Genomic DNA, 19944 nt, shown 5'->3' with positions numbered 1-19944 from the left:
CTTTCCCTGTGTATTATTCACTATTGTGACTTTCTGTCTTTTATCCTCAGTTTCCTTAGTGAAAGATCTTGCCTTCCTCAAAATGTTCATAAGCCTTCAGCTCTGCGTATAAGAAAAGTCACCTTTTATTGAGGGTACGGACAGATTTGCCAAATTTGAAGTGTTCTCCCTGCAAAGCTGGGTTCCTGCCCAGATTGTCACCCGGCAGATGATGGAGCCTGGGGGCAGTCAGTACTCCTCAGGGCTTTGGCAAGGGGGTGGCAGTGGCAGCAGTAGTCAGCACCTCTCTGCTGAACTGCCTGTTCATGAGATAGGGAAGTATGTGGAACACAGTTTGTTGGGAGTAGAGGGTTAATGTCCTTTCTTCCTTTTGTGAGTTGTGCTTCTGGTTACTTTCTGAGAAATTCTGTAGGATCTGGGTTTTTAAGGATCTAGCTTTGCAAAGCCCGTACAGGCTCATGAATTGTTGTCTTCGTATTTCTTTCAGTAATAGTTCAAAACTGTCCAAGCAGAAGGGGAGTGGCAATACCACTCCAAAGGTGAATTTGTCCCTCTTGGACAGGACTTCAGCAGGGTATTTTCCGGTAAGGTATATTTAGGGTCAAAACCCAACAAATTATTGTAGGATAAGGAAGAGCAATAATTGTCCAGAGAAGTAAAGTGCAACTTAGAAATGTAATCATGAATGTAATTACTGATTTCTGCTTTCTGAGTCGTAAACAAACGTTTTGTGTGTGTCTGGATTCTATGCCAAAACCAACTTGGGAATTGATAGGTTATTCTCCTCATAATTTTAATCAAGTGAAAATGTTCTTGATGACAACAGTTTGCCAATCTGTTCTGTTTAGGTGGTGAGAACAGATTTGAAGTTGAGAAGGACACTGGCTGGGTTAAAACGACAGGTTTGCCATTGGTGAAGGACAGGGAGTATTTACTGACTGTGCTAGCAGCAGATAGACTTGGAAACAGAGGGTCTCCAGCCTCTATTTCTGTAATTGCTGGATTTCGACCACCACAGTTCACCAACGTATCATACCTGGTTTATGTTCCCGAAAGCATGCCACAAGGAGAATCGTAAGTAACAGTTAAAAATAATGCAGTGAGGTTGTGTTCCGAGATTAACTTCTGTGTGATATTCCCAAACCCCGAGTATTGTTTATGAATCATAAATAGATACTGTGAGTAGCAGTTTAGATTTCTTAATAGAAGTGATTGAGCTACAGTTTGATTGATGAATTTTTAGTCACCTTTTTATACAGAAAAGCAGTATTGAATAATTACTTTTTTTTACTTTTTTAAATGATACGGAAAGTATTAATAGATGCTGATTCTGTCTTTTCAAACAAAATGCAGAATACAAATTAGAACTATTACATCAGGAAAAAAGATATCCTGGTACAAAAAAAATACAGTAACTTCATGAGTCAAATTTGGAGAATTTCCTTCTCCATCAAGTGGAAATCAGAAATAAACAAGCAACTGTCTTTGCTGTCTTCATCACAGTGACAAACTGAGCGAAAATGAAGACGGCGCAAAACCTGTCATTTTGTTTTTCCATCTTTTGTCTAACCCGGCGGATCTAAATATCTCAGAAAATGTTAGCAGCACAGGTTCACCTGGACAGTTCAGTTCCATCTTTCCCAAACTGTTTTGTTTTTATGGCAAATGTTTTGTCTTCCAGTTGAGTCGAGAATAAATTAGTCCAGTAAATGTCTTCCTTATGTGGCCATTCAACTGTTACTCATATTATATTATCTGTGGTGGTGTATTTTATTGTTCAATCTACAACATCTAGTTTTACAGTGTCTACATAACCAGTGTGAATTAAGATAAAAAATATTAGCAACTGTTGCTAGTGGATAACAAGGTTTTCCTTTAGAACTGCAATAAACTTAAATAGCCCAGGTGTAAAAGAAATGCAAGACTTGTGAAATGTTACAATACTAACAAGTACCTGCCATCTTGGGATCAGTAATGTTTAGGATTAAAAAGAATGAAATTGTTATAACTATTTTTATCACTGTTTTTTATCACTATTTAAAGATATGTTTACACACCTAAGATCAGAGTAGATTAGTCAGTTTGTCAAATGACTTGGTAATATCCAATAGAAATGAAGTATTTAATGTAGTGGTTACTACGTCAGAAGAGCTGTAAATATACACAGTGCACCCACCAAAAGTGGTTTCCTTTTGTTTTTGACCAGAAATAGTAATGAAAATCTGTGTAGAATCCTAACGTTCTGATATTTAAATTGTACCAGTTACACAAGTATGCAGGAAAACAGAGCTGCTGTTCTGGCTGTAGGATTTCACAATTTCAGGCTGATGTAAGACTGCTGCTGAGCAGAGGAGCGTTACCAAATCTTTCTCTTCCTTTGGTCTGCCACTAGTGCTGATAAGCTGGCTGCACGGGCAGGCCGATCTGATGAAAGACGAAGCCAAAAAAAAGAAAAGAAAGTTTTCAGTTGGGTTGTTAAACGTGCCCACAGCATGGCCTTGTGATTTTTAGTGCTGACAGGAGAGGAGAGGTGTTGTGAACGTGCAGTCAAGGTAGGGAGTTAGAAGAAGGGCAAAATAATTCTTGTTGGCAGGAGCACAGTCACGGGCTGGCTGAAACTGACTGTGAGACCACATCGTAGGAAAAATCAGAAAAAACGGAAGTGAGGTGATGACCTACAGCAACCTTTTCCATTGTTTCAGTAGGGCACCTGAGGGAAGTGAGAAGACAGTAGCATGGACATACAGTGAGGAAAAAGGTCTTTGGACAAACTGAATTTTGTCTTTGTGATTGTAGTTGTCACTGATCGTACATGTTGGTGGGTTCTCTTGGGAGAGAGAATTCTTTTTCCTAAGAAACCTGCATGACAAGGCCCCTTGAGGAGTTAGTATTCTGCTTAAACCCTTTGAAAATACTTATTTTCTAATTTCTTCATTTAGTTCATACTGTAAGTGAAAACACTTGAATTCTTCAAACGCACTGGATTTCAGTGGAAAAAAGATAGTGCCAGGCAAGAGCTAAAAACCTGTGTCTTGTATAACCTGTAATGTGCATGTTAGTGACTGGGTTTTAGCCTTCTGCAGTTACCTGTCGATAGTGTTATTAATCAGGGTAGTGTGACTGCAGCAGCAAACTTACCAGGCTGTTGTTATGATGTTATTTGTATCTTGCTTTGTCTTTTAGTTTCCTGCCTGAAAACTGTCACTGCCATAGAAGGCATCAAAAATGTTGTGTCTGTACCTATGTTTAATCCTTACTGTGTTCTGATTCCAAGAATCCTGTCTTTATCTGTTTAGCCTCAAGAAGATAGAATACTGTATAACAAAATGTTTGAATTTGGTATTTAGGTACAGCTGTCACTGACTTCAGTGAGTATTGCTGTGATTGGACCTACAGGATTACACCATCATTTCTGATACGTGTAATTTTTGTCGTATTTTTCAGTACCTTGTGTTTTGTGCTTAAGTCCTTTTTTTTTTTTCTTTTGTAAATGCAGCTTTCTTACAGTCACTGCTGTATCATATCAAAAGAAATCCCTGAGCTACAGTTTACTATCTAATCCTAGTGGGCTGTTCAGTATTGATTGGACAACCGGAGATATCAGTTTAACCCGGAGTGTGGATTATGAGAGTGACCAGCACCAGTATCTTCTTTTGGTCAGAGCAGAGGAAAATGAGGAGCAGCTCAGTAGTGCAGCTGAGGTAGGTGTTCACTCCTGGCAGTCTGTGTATTTCCGTTTTCCTACAGCCTTTCCAGATTTCTGTACAGATCCACTAGGGGCTCCCATTTCCCCTGATCACGCTGTCTATTCTGTTGTCCGTTTTAGAAGTCTTTCTGTCTATGGTTTAGATATTGAGGACTGGTTTAGGTACTCCTAGAGTTCACTCTTGCAGATGCTGAAAAGGCTGTTTCTGAAGGATCAGTATGCCACCCCATCAAAGGTCTTACCTGGGAAGAGACAGAAACATACACAGCCAGGCCAGACCTTCATAGTGAGTGATGTCTATTTGTGATTATTCCAGTTCAAAAGCAAAACAGAAAATGATTTTATTTGTATCAAGAACATGAAGTGAACTTGTAGAGAAAAGGTATTAAAAACTCACAAATATTAAAAGATGATGGTTCATGGTGTTTTTTAAAGCCGTTTGACAGCAGAAATATTTCTCAGTATAGTTATTACAGTTGTTTGAATTTAGGGATTCACTAAGCTAGGACATGCGTGCGATGTAACAGGGTTCCTGCTGCAGGAAATACAATGTACACTAGAGGGAACAGGAGGCAGAGTTACTAGGAACAAGTACGAGGACACAGACAGACAGCGAAAACAGTGTGTCAGTGTAACAAACGGTGGCTGTAGCTCATCAGAGGCTCATAATTTCTATTGACCCTTTTATGTACTGGAAGATGAGGAGTGGTAGAACATGACTTGAAAGAGGATTATGAGGTGATTTTACAAATACTTTTAATCTAAATGCAGTTTTAACTTGTACCTGCTTTGCACTGATACCACCTCAATATACTGTTAAGAGCAAGCAACTCCCAGTTTGCATGAACCCATGTAAGTGTGGATGGACTGTACATCTACCTGTTGCACTGTAAGGCAGCGTAGCTCAGCCAAGCTCAGGCAGTCTGAAGTGTAACAGTATGAACTGCTGTAAAGGCTGATTTAACACACTGCTATTGTTTGGATTGTAAACAGTGCAACCGTGGACTCACACCTGACCTAGAAACAAGAACACATTTTTAAAGATGTTGGAAGCAGAGTTGTATCTCTTGCTTGTTTTACCATAATTGTTAAAGTTAATGGGAATTACGAAGAGCTAGATGTTAACTTGATCATATGTGTAAGTTCAGCTGTGCGTATAACCCTGTGCACTTTGTTCAAGATGGAATTTGAGAAGGTAACAGAGGGAATGTCTTGGCCCAGCAATGTCCTGAGGCTGAAAAAATGAAAAAGGCATGAAGTCAGCAGCAACCCGCAGTAACTGGGGCAAAGGAAAAGGCGACCACCAACTCAGTTGTGGAAAAAAACGATTAAGCCCCCACACCTCAGAGCATGAGCAGGAGAATAAAGGAGCACTGTACCTTTAACTAGAAGTGAAGAAACTTTTAGCCAGTAAGAAAGTAGATTTAACAATTAACTAACCAGCAATAATTTTAAGGATAAGTTTTAAAACATGAAGGTAAACCTGAACTGTATAAAACTGCGGGTTGTCCGACTGTGAGCTGAGCTGTTTGTGGAACACCACCTGGCTCCCAGCTTTGTGCAAACCTGTCATAGAGAAATAGCTTGTGTGTGCTTGGCTTGCATACCGGGTGAAGGTCCCACTTTTCAGGACAACATAATCAGTTCCATTTACATCTGATTTACGCTGCTGTAATTGAATTCAGAAATTGTTCTTGGAGATTTATGCTGTTAAAATGTAATTTGTGTCACAGCAGAATTTAGTGTTACAAATCACAGAAGTGTTGGAAAATAAGGTAATGGAAAGAGGATGCCTGGAAAGCAGATGGTCCACTTTCCTTTAATATTAAGGAATAATCAGCAGAGATGAAGGATGAGTGGAAAACACTGCTGCGAGGGACTGGGACTTGGGAATTCACAGTATTTAGGAATTTAGTACGTCAGTGGTTCTCAGCAGGAGAAGAGTAATCTAAGAAAAACAGCTTGTCCTGTGTGCTGTAGCTTCTGAAGATCTCAAGGATGTTTTTGAGAAATTCTTCCATACATTATTTCTAGAGCAATGAAGTATTTGCCTTGATTCACTTGGCTGTTTAATGTAACTCTTTTCTCCTTTAAGGTTTTGGTTGTAATCACAGATGTGAATGATTGTGCCCCTGAATTTCATCAGTCGATTTACAGCAAAGTTGGTGTTCCTGAAACAGTTACTATGACAACTGCACTTCTACAAGGTTAGTACTTCTGAAACGATCTGTTACATGCTGTATGAGCATTTTATTGTAACCTCGTACTGTTTTACTTAGTGATTTATCTTGTGCTAAGTGTAGTCTGTCAGTTACTATTCTAGTAAATGCACGTTTGGCGTGAGTTTTTGTAGGTTATGGGTAGGATCTGACAAACACACCACTTGCATCAGTTGGGTAATATATGCAAATACTTCACCTCTCGTCACATAGGGTGTGATCTGTCTGAACGATCTGAAGGCAGCAGTGTAGATCGAGTGGACATGAGAATGTATGTTTCTGTGTGGGAGTATGCTCCTGGTAGTACAGGGCCCTTTAAATCCAGCAAAGGCAAGATCTAGTGGCTGAATGCAACCAGGGACTTAACTTTAAAAAAAAATTTCTTTTAGAACAACTTATTTTTAAGTAAGGGTTAGTTCGATAAAAAGCACAGGGAATAGCACAGTTGTATAAATTATTTCAAGCACCATATGCCAAGGCAAGTGCTATTACAGTTTTACATTCTGCAGTAATTCTCTTGTTAAAGTACTTAACATTCACAAACTTTAATCTACACAATGTCTTTCTCTTCTCTTTTAATAGTGACAGCCACCGACTGTGATTCAAAAGAGAACGCCGAATTACTGTATTACAGTTTGAGTCAAGACTTCAGCATTACTTCTCATGGTACTATTTTTCCAGCAGCACGCTTGGACTATGAGCGACCTAACCATCTGTATGAGTTCATAGTTATGGCTGTAGATAAAGGAGAAGAGTCGAAGACTGGGACAGCAACTGTTAGGATCCACGTTTCCAATGTGAATGATGAGGCACCTGCATTTTCCCAGACAGTGTAAATACATATTCTTAAAACTCTGTTATCTTTGTCTTTTACTGTTGCTTTTTATATTTTGGTCAAAAGGCTGATCATTTCAGGATAGTAACTGGCTTTGGTTCAATCAAATCTGACAGTTGAACTGACAAATGCAGGATGATCTTTTGGCTCTGAGACTCTTCTCTACCAGTTTAAAAAAAAAAAGCTTTAAGTTTGTTTCTTAATTGTAAGGTTTAGGCATACTTCCAGTGTAGGACTTGTGTATCTAGCTGGACAGAGGTAGTGTATAGACAGTCTCTTTTGACAGATGTTGCACTTAGTTTTTTTTCTAATATGTACTGAAGGAGGTGGTGCAATAATTTAAGATTATGCATTTCAAGAAGACCCCTCCAACACCAAAGGGAATCAAGCAGAAAAAGCAGGCAACTCAATGCTGTCCTCAGCCCTTGTCCAATCCAGGATACATGGTAGAATTTTGCATTTTAATTAGACAATTTAAGCTTTAAACTGTCTGCATCTCCAGTTTATAAATGTTAGAGAAAAATATTTAGATAACAGAATCCTAAATGACCACTAAATTATAGAAACCACAAGATGAATGTCAGTAAGTGGACTTCACTTAATTTCACATAGGCCCATGCCCTACAAACTGTACTCTTTTTTTTTTTTTTTCTTTAAAGCATCAGTAAGCATTTTTCTTCTACAGCTGGGGCTCAAAAGCATCTGGAGCAATGTCAAAAGTACTATAAAATTGCATTCACCTTAGTGGCTTAGTAACGGGATTCCCAGTCAGATTCTGCACAAACCATCATCTCTTAAAAGTACAAGTTGCTCAGAACAAAATCCAGGCAGAGATTTTGGTGATGCTAAGCTTGAGGTGTAGCTGAACAAAACATCAAAGCTTTCTGACAGTCCTTAAATTACGTAAAGGTAACCTCTGCCTTCAGAATCTTGTGCTTTCCTTTCTTTCCTTAGTATTGCTTGGGAGATATGGTTTGGAAAAGTTGATCTTTTATAAATTCTTATTGGACTCTATGTATTTTCAAATACTAAACCAGATGATGTTTCTCACTCTTCAGATGAAGCCTTTTTTCATTTATTTATTTTTCTTAATATTCAGGGTAATTGAATATTTGTCTGTATCTTGTTAGTCACAGAATCATAGAATTGTTTTGGTTAGAAGAGACCTTTAAGATCATCAAGTCTATCTGTTAATTCAGCACTGCCAGGTCGCTTCTAAACCATGACCCTCAGCACCACATCTCTATGTCTTTCAAATCCCTCCAGGGATGGTGACTCCACCACTTTCCTGAGCAGCCTGTTCCAATGCTTCACAACCCTTTCTGTAAAGAAATTGTTCCTCATGTCCAACCTAAACCTCCCCTGGTGCAACTTGAGGCCACTTCTTCTTGTTCTGTCACTTGTTACTTGAAAGAAAAGACTGACCCCCACCTCATTACAACCTCCTCTCAGGTAGTTGCAGAGTGTGATAAGGTCTCCCCTCAGCCTCCTTTTCTCCAGGCTAAACAACCTCAGTTCCCTCAGCCACTCTTCATAGGACTTGTGTTCTAGACCCTTCATCAGCTTTGTTGCCCTTCTCTGGATATGCTCCAGCACCTCAGTGTTCTTGTAGTGAGGGGCCCAAAACTGGACATAGTGTTTGAAGTGTGGCCTCACACTTGGAAGTGTGTGCCAAGTACAGGGGAACTATCACCTCCCTAGACCTGCTGGCCACACTGTTTCTGACCCAAGCCAGGATGCTGTTGGCTGCCTTGGCCACCTGGGCACACTGCTGGCTCATCCTCAGCCAGCTGTTGACCAGCACCCCCAGGGCCTTTTCCACCGGACAGCTTTCCACCCACTAGGCTTGTTCCTTACTTTTTTGAACAGAAATGAGTGGTGGTATTAAAGAAGCTGCAAACATCTCTAACAAACTGAAGCAGAAAACGTAATTTAAAAAAAACCCCACCCTGCCAGCTCTTCAAGTTTACTGAAGAATATGATTAAAAGGAACATTATTTTAAATTACCAAACATTCACAAGAAGCTTCTCTGTTCCCTGTGCAGTAACAGGAGAACTGCTATGGTGTAAATGTGTAGATTGGCACTGGAATTGAATTCAGCTCCTGGAATTCAAATATCTCAAGTTCTTGTTCAATCCAGCTAACAAGCTTTTGATTTTGCTTTACCTTTCCCATTATGAAAAAACTCTTGAACCCAGAGGTTAGTTTCAAGCAGAATTTAGTTAAAGTTTTCTGTGAAATAGATTCATCATAAACACCTGTAAATTAGGTCCTGTTGAGAGACTAGTTTGCAATTAATGTTCTGCTTTGTGGCAGGCTTAGCCAAATCATGATGAATCTAGGCCTCTCTTGAAATAGATTTACAGTCCAGTATAAACTTGCCATTGCTTGCCACGAACTTTGTTCCATCACAGTTATTCTTCATCTCAGTTACAAAATGCTTAAGGCTACCACGCTGGTAAATTTTGTCTGTTTTTACTTTCTCCTCTTTAAGAGGCCTCTTCTGAGGACTTGAGCTCTTCTGTCCCTGTATTTCATGTTAAAAAATGTCAGAATTACTGTTCATTTGCTTTCCAGATGCAGCGTTAACAGTGTCCTGTGGGTTGTGACTGAGCTAAACTAGAATAATTTACTTCTCTTTACTTCATTGCATATTGCACTGGGGGAAGAAGAAAAGCTGCTTCTGTGGAGGTTCGATGAAAACACACATATCTAGACAACAGAAGTTAAGGAGAGGTTTTCTGTGCATCCATTTTCTCTTCCTTTGAATTTTTTCATATTCTCAGCATAGGGAGAGTGAGCCCACAAGCACAATGAACTCAGTGGTATCTATATTGCTGAGCTCAGCCAGATGTAGTTCGTTCTTGCGGCTGAGCTTTGGGTTATCTCCTGTGGACAGTCTGTAGGATGCTTAGTCTAGATGCTTAGGCCTACACTCAGTCCAGTCAGATAAAACAATAAATATTTAGGACTTGGCTAAAGCAGGGGGTTTTTCTATTCTGGGTAGTGTTAAGTTTAGGCTGATAATGCCTCTTAAGGGCTTACAATGTCAGTGATGTGTCTGGATTTGAGAAGAGATTTTTGTAGAACTAACATTATGCGCATATCCTCCAGACCCGATGCTCATCCTAGTTGTGCTGGTGCAAGAACTATGCTGAAAACATTCTGAGAGCTTGTGTCAGGTGTGCTGTAGTGAGCAATGATTTAACTTAGCAAATGTTCGCTTTGATTCCGTGAATCATGCAACTCAAGTTTTAAATTAAAAAAGTGAATTCTGCATTTAGCGCAAGTCTTGCTGCACAGCTGAGCTTCAAAGCTTCAATACCGCTGGACGTTCACAGTGGAAATCTATGGGAGGTAACAACAGAAAGATGTGGATGGTTGGATAGATCCTCAATACTGTAATTGCACTGGTCAACAACAGAAGTGTATGATAAATAAATTACAAATCTCTGCAGTAGCCTTTGTAAGTAGGCAGGGGTTGTTGTAAAGCATAGGTCTGTGTCTGTTATTTCCTGTCTAAATTAATGAAATAATTGTCATAATTTCTTTAATCAGCTACAGGAGTTTTGTTTCTGAAGATGCAGGTCCAAACACCCTGATTGCTACAGTTAATGCTGTTGACCCTGATGGCGATGGTGTGACGTATGATATTCTCTCTGGCAATCAAGAAGGAAATTTTGTTATTGACCCTAAGAAAGGTAATAATGTATTAGCTCTCTGCTGCTGCAGTCTTAATGTTGATCCTGATATAATGCAGCTTGAATTTGGTCTTCAATAGGCAGCAATTATAAAAATGGGATAGCACATGCTATTTTTGCAGCTAGTACTAACCTAATTTTAAAAAGTGCAGGAAAAGGATGCAATTGTACTAGACTCTATTATAATGTTGAAAAAATGAGTTGTGTGATTGACCTATCTTGTTTATTGTTTGCTCTCAGTCATTAACATATTAGAGAGTGTTCTTATAGATAACAGGTAACTTAGTAGAGAATGTTGTTATTGATAACAGCGTGACATTCCAAAACATTAATCGAGGATTTGAATAACATTTAATTAAGGAAACTAGTTTCAAAGTTACTGCAAGAAAGGGCTACTCTGCAGGGCAGAGTGAAATGGGAGTCAAAGGTGGCAGCAAAGCAGGCAGGAATCTCACTGTCACTGAGCAGGAGCAGAGCAGGTCCCGAGATCTAAACGTGGTTCATCCAGCAGTCCAGGGGGCACCAGCCAAGCGGGCAGGGATGAGGCAGGTCTCGGGTCAAGCGGGAAGCCAAGGCAGCAAGGAAGGCCGGGGCCAGCAGTGGACAGGGCCAGGCACAGCACTCTGTGGGCATACCTGCAGACAAACAAAGCTGTTGTGCTTTCTTAATTTTGTTTTAATGTCAGACTGCAGTAAAAATACCATAATTAAATTAAAATGTAACAGCTTAGTGGTTTATTCATGAATGGGTAAACCAGAATGGTTTGTTGCCGTGCTTACTAGTGAGAATAACAACAGTAATTGGTTAATATAAGAAATGAAAAAACCTTACAACTTATTGTTGTTTTTTACAGGGCTAGTTAGACTTCGTGCAAGTCCGTTTCCTAAGCTGCGGGGGACAGAATATGTACTTAGTGTCACAGCTACTGATGATAACGCCTCTGGAGGGCCCCGTTCTCTGACAAGTACTGCCCGCGTTGTTGTGAAAATTGATGATGTCAACGATAACAAACCTGTCTTTCAGAAGGTAAATATATGAAGGCTCTATCGTGTGTGTAGATGTGGGGTAAATGTTTAAGAGTTGTCACTGCAAGTGATGCAGCAGATGAGCTGTTTAAGAAGTGGTCTGCTTTTGTCTCGCTGAGTCCAGATGCCACTGTCTTCTCCATCTTTTCCATCCCTCTCCTGAGGTTTACAGGGTTTGTTCTCTTGTGGCAGAGCTCCTGTGAGCACTGTCTCTTCCTTGAACCACATCTCATCTCAGGCATTTTAGAAGATGAGGTTGAGTGAATAACTTCTGGAGGTTCAGTGTGACATGTGAAGAGGAACATGTTCCAGAATAACTCTCTGAATTACACAGGCCTTTTTTGATGATTGTATGCCTATAACTGATGAAAGAGAAGAACGGAAGTGGTTTGGTTTAATTTGTAAAGCACTGTAAAAAATGAATGCTTGAATTTGGTTTCAGAATGTTAATTCGTATTAAAGGTCTGTTTTCTAAAAGCTTCTAGTTTGATGCTAATGGCTAGAATGTTGATAGGCAATATTGCCTGTTTTGGGAAGTCAGTGACCGTATCGGTCTTGGAAATTTTCTGTAATCTGTCTTTGACAAAGTTACTTTCTGGAGAAATCTCCTTTTGACCAAAGCAATTCTGTAGTTTGGATAAGTATATGCCCTCTTCTTAAAAAGCCTTTCACTAATATAAAAAATACTTGTATTTGGAAGTATGTGCACCTGTAACTTTCTCTCCAAATACTTTCATTAGTTGAAGATGCTCAATGACCTTATCTTGTGTGTTGTTTGTATAACTGCAAAATAGCAAGTGATGTCTGTAAATTAATCACAGTACAGATGAAACATTACTGTCAGTGCATATGAAGGGAAGCGTGGCTAAATATTTGGTTCCCCCCCCCTTTTTTTTTTAACCCTCTAATATATCTTTAAATCAAATGGCATGATAAGTCCTTGATAATTTATTTTTTCCTCCCCTCTCTTAGTGTCAGTATTATCAGGAACATGCTTTTGTATTGGAAAACCAGCCTTCAGGGACAGTTGTACTGCAGGTTGAAGCCACTGATGCTGATGAAGGAGCCAATGGTATAGTGAAATACGGTTTGATGCACAGAGGTGGTGTCCTACCAGCGTTCAGTATTCATCCTGACACAGGTAAAGGGAATATCGGAACTGATACTGCCATCTAGAAACCACCTGTGTTATACCGATGGAAAAAAAGCTTAAATAAAATCAGACTTAATGCTTTTCCATTTAGTTTTTTGATAGCAGACAAAATACAAACTGTATTAACTCCTTTTAGTTTGTTACATGTCCAGTATTAGACCAAACCTGAAAGTCTGGAGTTCTGCGATGTGAAATAACTTGTGCGCTTCCGTAACTTGATTTACAATATCCCACCATATTTTAAGTGCACATTGTATAGCAACATTGCTAATGGCATGTAAATGATTTATCTAAATGACATTAGTTGTACAAATAGCAAAGAGTCTTAAGTCTTAGAAGGCCAAAACCAAATTCAGGCTGAACTTTTGGTGGATAAAAGACATAAAACATGCCTTTATCCTGTACTTACTGCTCTTCAAAAGAAATGTTTTCTTACAAACTCATTCTCTTACAGTTAGTTTGGTACTTACCTCCATTTTCTAAATTTTAAGTCCAATTTTTTGTAGACTTAGGTGTATCTGAAGTTTGTGTCTGCCTGAGCAGTTCCATTTAAGCTGTTGAATTGTTAAATCTTGAGATCCTTGAATCTGAAGTTCACATTATTTAACCTGTTGCATTGTATCTCAGTGTATTGACAGACAAACATCTCAGTATAGAGTATCATCAAATGCATAGTCTTTTAACTCTCTGGTATTTGTTTTCAGGAGTTCTGACAACTGCTCAGGTATTTGATCGAGAAAAGCAGCGGGAATATCCTATTACTGTGACAGCAACAGATCAGGCAGCGGAACCACTCATTGGAATATGTCAGATAAATATTATCATCCTGGACCAAAATGACAATGATCCCAGATTCGAAAACACCCGCTATGAATGTAATTGAGAGTTGTTGCGTAGAGTTTCAGTGCCCTGAGTGTGAGCTTTCCTGATGTCTCAGATGTCTCTTTTGGGGTTTTGTCTTTCCTGACAGTAGATGATGTGACTGGCTAGGTGATAGCAGCCAGAGATGTGTTACCCTAATGAACTGCAGAATTTCTGCTCTGTGTAGTGGACAATGTAATAAGTATAGTCTTGACTCATATGCCTTCCTGGGTGTCATCATGGGAAAATTCAATATAAAACACAGTAACCATGTCAGTATCTTCCCTTCCCTGAGCGTACCAAATGTCTGTGGTACTACACAGAGATGAGAAAGTTGTTAAAAGAATGTGAGTGCAGCACTGAGCATTAACTGTCTCCTTTTTTTCTGATTAATAGATTTTTGTCATAACTTTTGATTACATGCCTTTCCTGTTTGGATTTCATAATTCTTCAATGTTGTTTTACCTTTCCTTCTTGGTTCTTCAGAGAAGAACCTTCCTGTTTGTGGATGAACACCCAGAGGCATGTATAATATTAATAAAAAAATGAAGACATAATTCTCAGTTATACTGTGCAAATCCTAGGAAGTAGTTTCTCACCATGTGGTCCTTTTTTTCCCTGGCTTTTTGCAATAAATTAAAATTCCATTTATGTATGTTTCATACAGTGCAATTAATCTCTTAGTAAAAATACAAAAAAACCCCTAGTATCTTCTGAGAAATAAGAATTGCAGGTTATGAATGTGATGATACGAAGTTGAGGTGTGATCTGTAGCTGTGGAGTGATAGTAGTTCTTTAAAACACATGGTTTGGTTTTTATGGCCATTGTTCCATGGAAGGTTAAGTTATAGCTTTCATATGTTATTGCTTTGGTATTTCTTTATTTCTTAGTAAGGTGTTCTTTAATTGATGCACTTTAAAGACGTACTTTAGTGAATTCATGATCAGTTTGAAATATCCTTTCCTTACATTAGATTTCCTAAGAGAGGACACGAGAGCTGGGACCAGTTTTCTTCGCATTGCAGCCCATGATGATGACTACAGTTCAAATGCTGCCATTACATACTCGATAGCAAATGAAGAACCAAATTATTTACAAATTAATCCTGCTACAGGCTGGGTGTTTGTGAACCAACCCATATCTGAGGTAGGGCGCTTGCTTTCCTTTTTAAACTGGGTATCTCAGGATGTCATAGGTGGGGCTGAGGTGACGGGTTTGTGTGTTACCCCTTCACATTAAAGGGTCAACATGTCATGTTTAAATTAAACATGAGTGTAAGGCTTTTAGCTGATGAGTTCATTGACTGTGAATTGCATCTAAGCAAGCCCTGCTTCCAGCTGACAGGAGTGCCTCTGAGAACTTGTTCTTCCCGTTTCGTTAGCCTAGGCATACTAATGCCAAGGCCTGGAGGACTCAGGCGGTAAGTGGAGGAGCAAGAACCCAGGTGGAGGACTTCAGTACAAAAACAAGCAAAGAGTTAAGACACAAATCTGAACGTGAAAGAGTTTGAAATTCTGCTTTTGATAGAGATTCCCAGCTTGATACCTGTTGGTCATGGTGCATTAAGCATAGCTATTGCTTGGTGAGGTGAAGGCATAACCAACAAAATTGTGTAGTAACCTAGAATTTACGAGTTTCAGCCATTTCTAAATACCTACATAGGCAGTTTGATTTCAGAGTTATAAAGTAATTTGTGCTGAAACAGAAAACATTGTTGTAGATGTCAATCTTTAAATACCCAAAGATATGAAATTTAACTTCTAAGTAACACATGAAACTTTGGTGAAGGTGTATCATTTTACTGTACTGTCCTTATGGAATTTATGAACCTGCAGACCTAATAACAAGAACTGTTGATAGGTAAGCTTAAGAACTCAGGTGCTCCTCAAAGGTGGGTTTTTTAATTTTGTTTTTAACTTTGTCTATAATTTGCTAAGGTTTATTGAGACAGTTACAAACATTTTCCAACAATATTAAGTAAAGCAAATAGCAGAATTTTCAGCAACCTTGCACCTACTCATATTCTGAGCTCGGTGTTCTGCAGTTGTGGATGTTTTTCTCTGTGCAGGTTTTTTTAAATGTGCTTTTAATTTTATATATTCACTTATTTTGGGAAAAAAGCTCATCAGAGCCCTGATCAAACCCCTCTGTAATGAAAACTTTTTTTACTGCTCAGAGGTCATCTATAATTCAAGAGATAATTGCTACAGACGGAGGTAATAGAAGCAGTAAAGTTGAACTTGCAGTAACTATTACCAGTGCAAAAAACGAGCCTCCACAGTGGGAAAGGGAGAGCTATGAAGTTGTTGTTCCAGAGAATGCTACACGAGATGCCACAGTTCTGGTAAGGCTGGGACTTTTTTATCTGTCTGTAGCTCTCATGCTATAGAGTAATTGAATGTTGCTTATTTGCTTAAATATGACTTTTTTTAACTTGGCTTAAACAAAACTTTGAACAGTTTTGTTTATTGTAGGGACCAGTGATCAGCTATAAGTTTTCTTTCAGAAATGCTAACAGTAAACAGCATTTTTGTTCTAGTTTATCTGTGCAACTGTTATTTAATTTCCTTCCCATTTGGACAATGCTGTTGGACAAAGATGTTCCAATTTTTTGAATGCTCCTGTGTTATCCGAGGTGATTGTTTGGCTTAAAGTACTGGTAGTTGTTCAGTTCTATTGCTTGGAATGAGTAATCACAGCTGTATGAAGTAACTCCAAAATATGGTTTTTTAGGATAAAAATGTAAGTAACCAAGCATCTAATGACTGATGACCTTCGGCCGCAACGGTTTGTGGCCTGTAGATTTATGAGGCAGGATTAAGATTTGATATCAGGAAATACTTGTCCTTGTGTTTTCAGTTAGGAGCTGAAGATCTGGGAGAGTCAATACACAAAAGCTTTTAGAAATGTTGCTGTACTTGCAGAAGTGTTGATTATACAAACTTTTTGAACTGTGCAGACAATCAAAGCAACTTCTCCCCTTGGTGATCCCCGTGTGACTTATAACCTAGAAGAGGGACTTGTTCCAGAGACCAACATGCCAGTTCGTTTTTACCTGACTCCAAACAGACATGATGGTTCTGCTTCAATCCTGGTAGCTGAGCTGCTAGATTATGAAACAACAAAGAGCTTTCTGCTGAGGGTTCGAGCACAGAATGTTGCTGCAGTTCCTCTGGCAGCATTCACTACAGTCTATATTAATGTAACAGGTATGTAAGCTGTTCAGTGATCTTGTGGTATAATCCTAGTACTTTTTTGGGTTTCTTTAGAGTTACATAGATTTCTCTTTGTGTGTTCTTTTTGATGTTTCAGATGTCAATGACAATGTCCCATTCTTCACTTCATCTATTTATGAAGCCTCAGTAACAGAGGAAGCTGGTGTTGGGACATTTGTTGTTCAGGTGTCTGCCATAGACCTTGACCTTGGTCCGAATGGTGAGGTAAGCAAGTGGGGACCTACATCTTCCATGATGAAAGCTATGGAATAACTTCTGTATGAGCAATGGCTAAGTAGACTGGAAGCCTTCAGCCTAGAAAAGGGACTACTAATAGGGAAACATGAGATGAAATAAAGTTCATCTCTCTTGCCACGTGAAAAATGCGACTAAAACTAGTAGGTGTGAGACTGGAAACAAAGATACAACCTGTAGTTCAGGTAAGAAACTTGTTATAGAATGCTCTTTTTCGTAAAGGTCTACATAGATCTAAAATGTGATTGGATAAATTAATGCAAGAAAAAATGTGTTAAGAGCTTCCATGAGTTGTAAGTGGCTGGGGGTACTGAAAACTGAATCCTTACAAAATATGTCAACTTAACACCCAAAGTGGATATATTTGTTACTGATTTTAAAAAGTCGAAGTAGATATATCCTTAGAACAAGAGCATGAGCTGAAGTCACGTGCATGGAAGAATATGTCTAATAGACTAGAACACGGTCTGTGATACTGAGCAAGTTCGAACTCAGCTCACCTGTAGCTGTTCTGTTAGTATCTGGGATCTTTAGCTGAGTTTGAGTGCTGTTGCACAAGCACTGTGCAAATGCAGACTAGTGAACTTGGGAACTGATTAGACAAGACACATTTGTTTCCTTTACAGATCGTCAATCAACATGCAGGGAATTAATTGACTTTAAACTAGATTGCCGAAGCTGGCAGTTTTATCCAGTCAGTTTTCCCTGATCAAATTCACGAGCACAAGACACTTCTTCCTCTCTTATGAACTATCCAACAAAAGGAAAGTATAGATTAACAACTTCTTTTTAATCCTTTAGATAACTTACTCCCTGTTACATGACAGTGTCAGAGACTATGCATATTTTCACTTGGACTCGCAGACAGGCTCAATATACTTTAGATAACTTACTCCCTGTTACATGACAGCGTGAGAGACTATGCATATTTTCACTTGGACTCACAGACAGGCTCAATATTCACGGCCTCAGTGTTTGATAGAGAGAAGAAGGGGTCCTATCTCCTAGAAGTCAAGTCAGTAGATGGCTCTGAATCAGCTCGGCCTGGAAAACATGGGAAGCCAAACTCTGGTAAGAGACAGATGTCTGTTGCAAGCATGATTTTACCTGGGTTGGTGTCTGAAAACAGAAGATCTGAAATTAAAAGAAAACTAGGTCTTCATAGTTAGAGAGTATTTCCTTGCTAGCAAAGACGCACCCATTATGCAGATCTTTGTGTAGTGGAGGTGTTTCTCAGAGCACTGCATACGGTCCTGTATTCAGTCAAGAGTAATTATGAAGTATGAAGCAGTAAAGTCCAAGATAGAAAATTCCATTCTCCACTGATGACTGTCTTTAAATAAAGACTTAAAATTTGGCTTTTGTGGCATCAGGACAAAAAATTATGACAAAAAACTGTACAATTGCCATATTAAGCATGTTATTCACATATTATCTGTTTAAACAAATTGGATGTGACATACATTTGATATCCGAGTGCTTTTGGGTAACGTTGGTGTATATATATTGTCCACACCCTAAGGGTTTGTTTCTGTATTGTCTGCATATTCATCTTCATTTAATAGGTAGCTAGACAGTTTAAGGAATTGTAGCTGACAGAAGTGGCACAGCTGAGTATTTTAATCTCTTGTTTCTTGTTTCTCTAGACACGGCCTACGTGCGCATTTTTATCAGCGACGTGAATGATAACAAGCCTGTCTTTACTCAGAGTGTCTATGAAGTAAATGTGGATGAAGACCAGGATGTGGGATCTACTATCATTACAGTCAGTGCTAATGATGAAGATGAAGGTAAAGTATTGGAATTCTCCATAGCTGTGTCTAAAATATTAATGAGTTAATTTCAGCAGACTAAGACATATCTAGTGGTGGTAGAAAGGGAAATGTCTTTTTGTCTCTAGATTTTAAAACTTCTTCAAGTGTGAACTGATTGGGCACGAACATTAGTTCACAATGGAGCTGTGAGGCATAAGTCAAGTAACTATTTTGGGAGGCAGTGCATTAATGTAGGATGATGGGGAATAGTTTCTGTGCCAGCAAATCCAAATTTGTTATAGATCATACCATTTTCTTACAAATGGGCCCAATAAAAATGTCCTGGTTAACTAGAATGAATCAAACGTGATTTCAGTGAGATTCATTTGCTTGCTCTGTGGACAGTATCGTTGGTAGTCTTTTTTTTTTTTAGTATACATTCTTATATTTGAAACTCAACTTCTTAAATGCATGTGATGAGTCTTAGCTCTGTGGCTTTATCTGCAAATCATTCAGGGATTCAACCATAAGTCATGTAAAAATAAGAATATAGCCAGTGCTCATAAATCAGAGAGGGAACAGTACGGACTTCCATCTTTTGGCCATGATGCCAATTCCACTGCTAATTCCACTTTGCTGTATGGTGAAATACACTTCTTGTGCTGCACAAGTCCCAGAGCATGTCAGACCGCAAAACTATAATACCAAAATCAGTTGTTGTGTGATTTGTACTTCATTTTAACATCCTATGTTTTAATCTACCTCAGGACATGTATGTTTTCTGATGTTGTTGGTAATTGACAGGAGCAAATGCTAAATTACGGTATCAGATCACAGCTGGAAACACAGGAGGCATACTTGATGTAGAACCAGAAACAGGAGCCATTTTTATTGCCCAACCGCTGGATTATGAAGGAACAAAAATGTATGAGATTCACTTGTTGGCCTCTGATGGGAAATGGGAAGATTATGCAGTTGTCATCATCAATGTCATGAATAAAAACGATGAGACTCCAGTTTTCTCTATCAGTGAATACTATGGAAGTATAATTGAGGAACTGAATGGGTTACCAGTCTTCGTACTTCAGGTAGTGTAGCAATTTCAGAGATTGTAATATTTCAGTGGAAGAGCACAGATTACTCTGGTACGAGTATGTTAATAATAATCCAGCACAAATACACTAAAGAAATTTAGTTTTACTGATTTTTTTTTTTTTT

The 19944-nt window shown here is 38.9% G+C and overlaps 1 protein-coding gene across 1 annotated transcript in view; it reads left to right on the top strand.

Moving 5' to 3' along the window:
* LOC104490591 (neural-cadherin-like) overlaps window positions 1-19944 on the top strand; it is a gene marked incomplete at both ends in the record, with an annotated part of 42368 nt that overhangs the window by 303 nt on the left and 22121 nt on the right. Inside the window, 15 exons of the mRNA XM_010132895.1 lie at window positions 849-1074; window positions 3497-3701; window positions 5802-5913; window positions 6508-6757; window positions 10320-10462; window positions 11316-11488; window positions 12460-12628; window positions 13345-13515; window positions 14476-14648; window positions 15679-15846; window positions 16462-16711; window positions 16815-16942; window positions 17857-18043; window positions 18619-18762; window positions 19531-19814. Coding sequence (XP_010131197.1) covers window positions 849-1074; window positions 3497-3701; window positions 5802-5913; window positions 6508-6757; window positions 10320-10462; window positions 11316-11488; window positions 12460-12628; window positions 13345-13515; window positions 14476-14648; window positions 15679-15846; window positions 16462-16711; window positions 16815-16942; window positions 17857-18043; window positions 18619-18762; window positions 19531-19814 — 2783 coding nt within the window. The remainder of the gene's footprint in view (window positions 1-848; window positions 1075-3496; window positions 3702-5801; window positions 5914-6507; window positions 6758-10319; window positions 10463-11315; window positions 11489-12459; window positions 12629-13344; window positions 13516-14475; window positions 14649-15678; window positions 15847-16461; window positions 16712-16814; window positions 16943-17856; window positions 18044-18618; window positions 18763-19530; window positions 19815-19944) is intronic.

Source organism: Buceros rhinoceros, unplaced genomic scaffold (genome assembly GCF_000710305.1).
Source record: "Buceros rhinoceros silvestris isolate BGI_N320 unplaced genomic scaffold, ASM71030v1 scaffold14183, whole genome shotgun sequence".
Taxonomy (NCBI): Eukaryota; Metazoa; Chordata; class Aves; order Bucerotiformes; family Bucerotidae; genus Buceros; species Buceros rhinoceros.
Note: the sequence above shows the minus strand (reverse complement) of the source record. Positions and strands in the feature narration are given on the sequence as shown.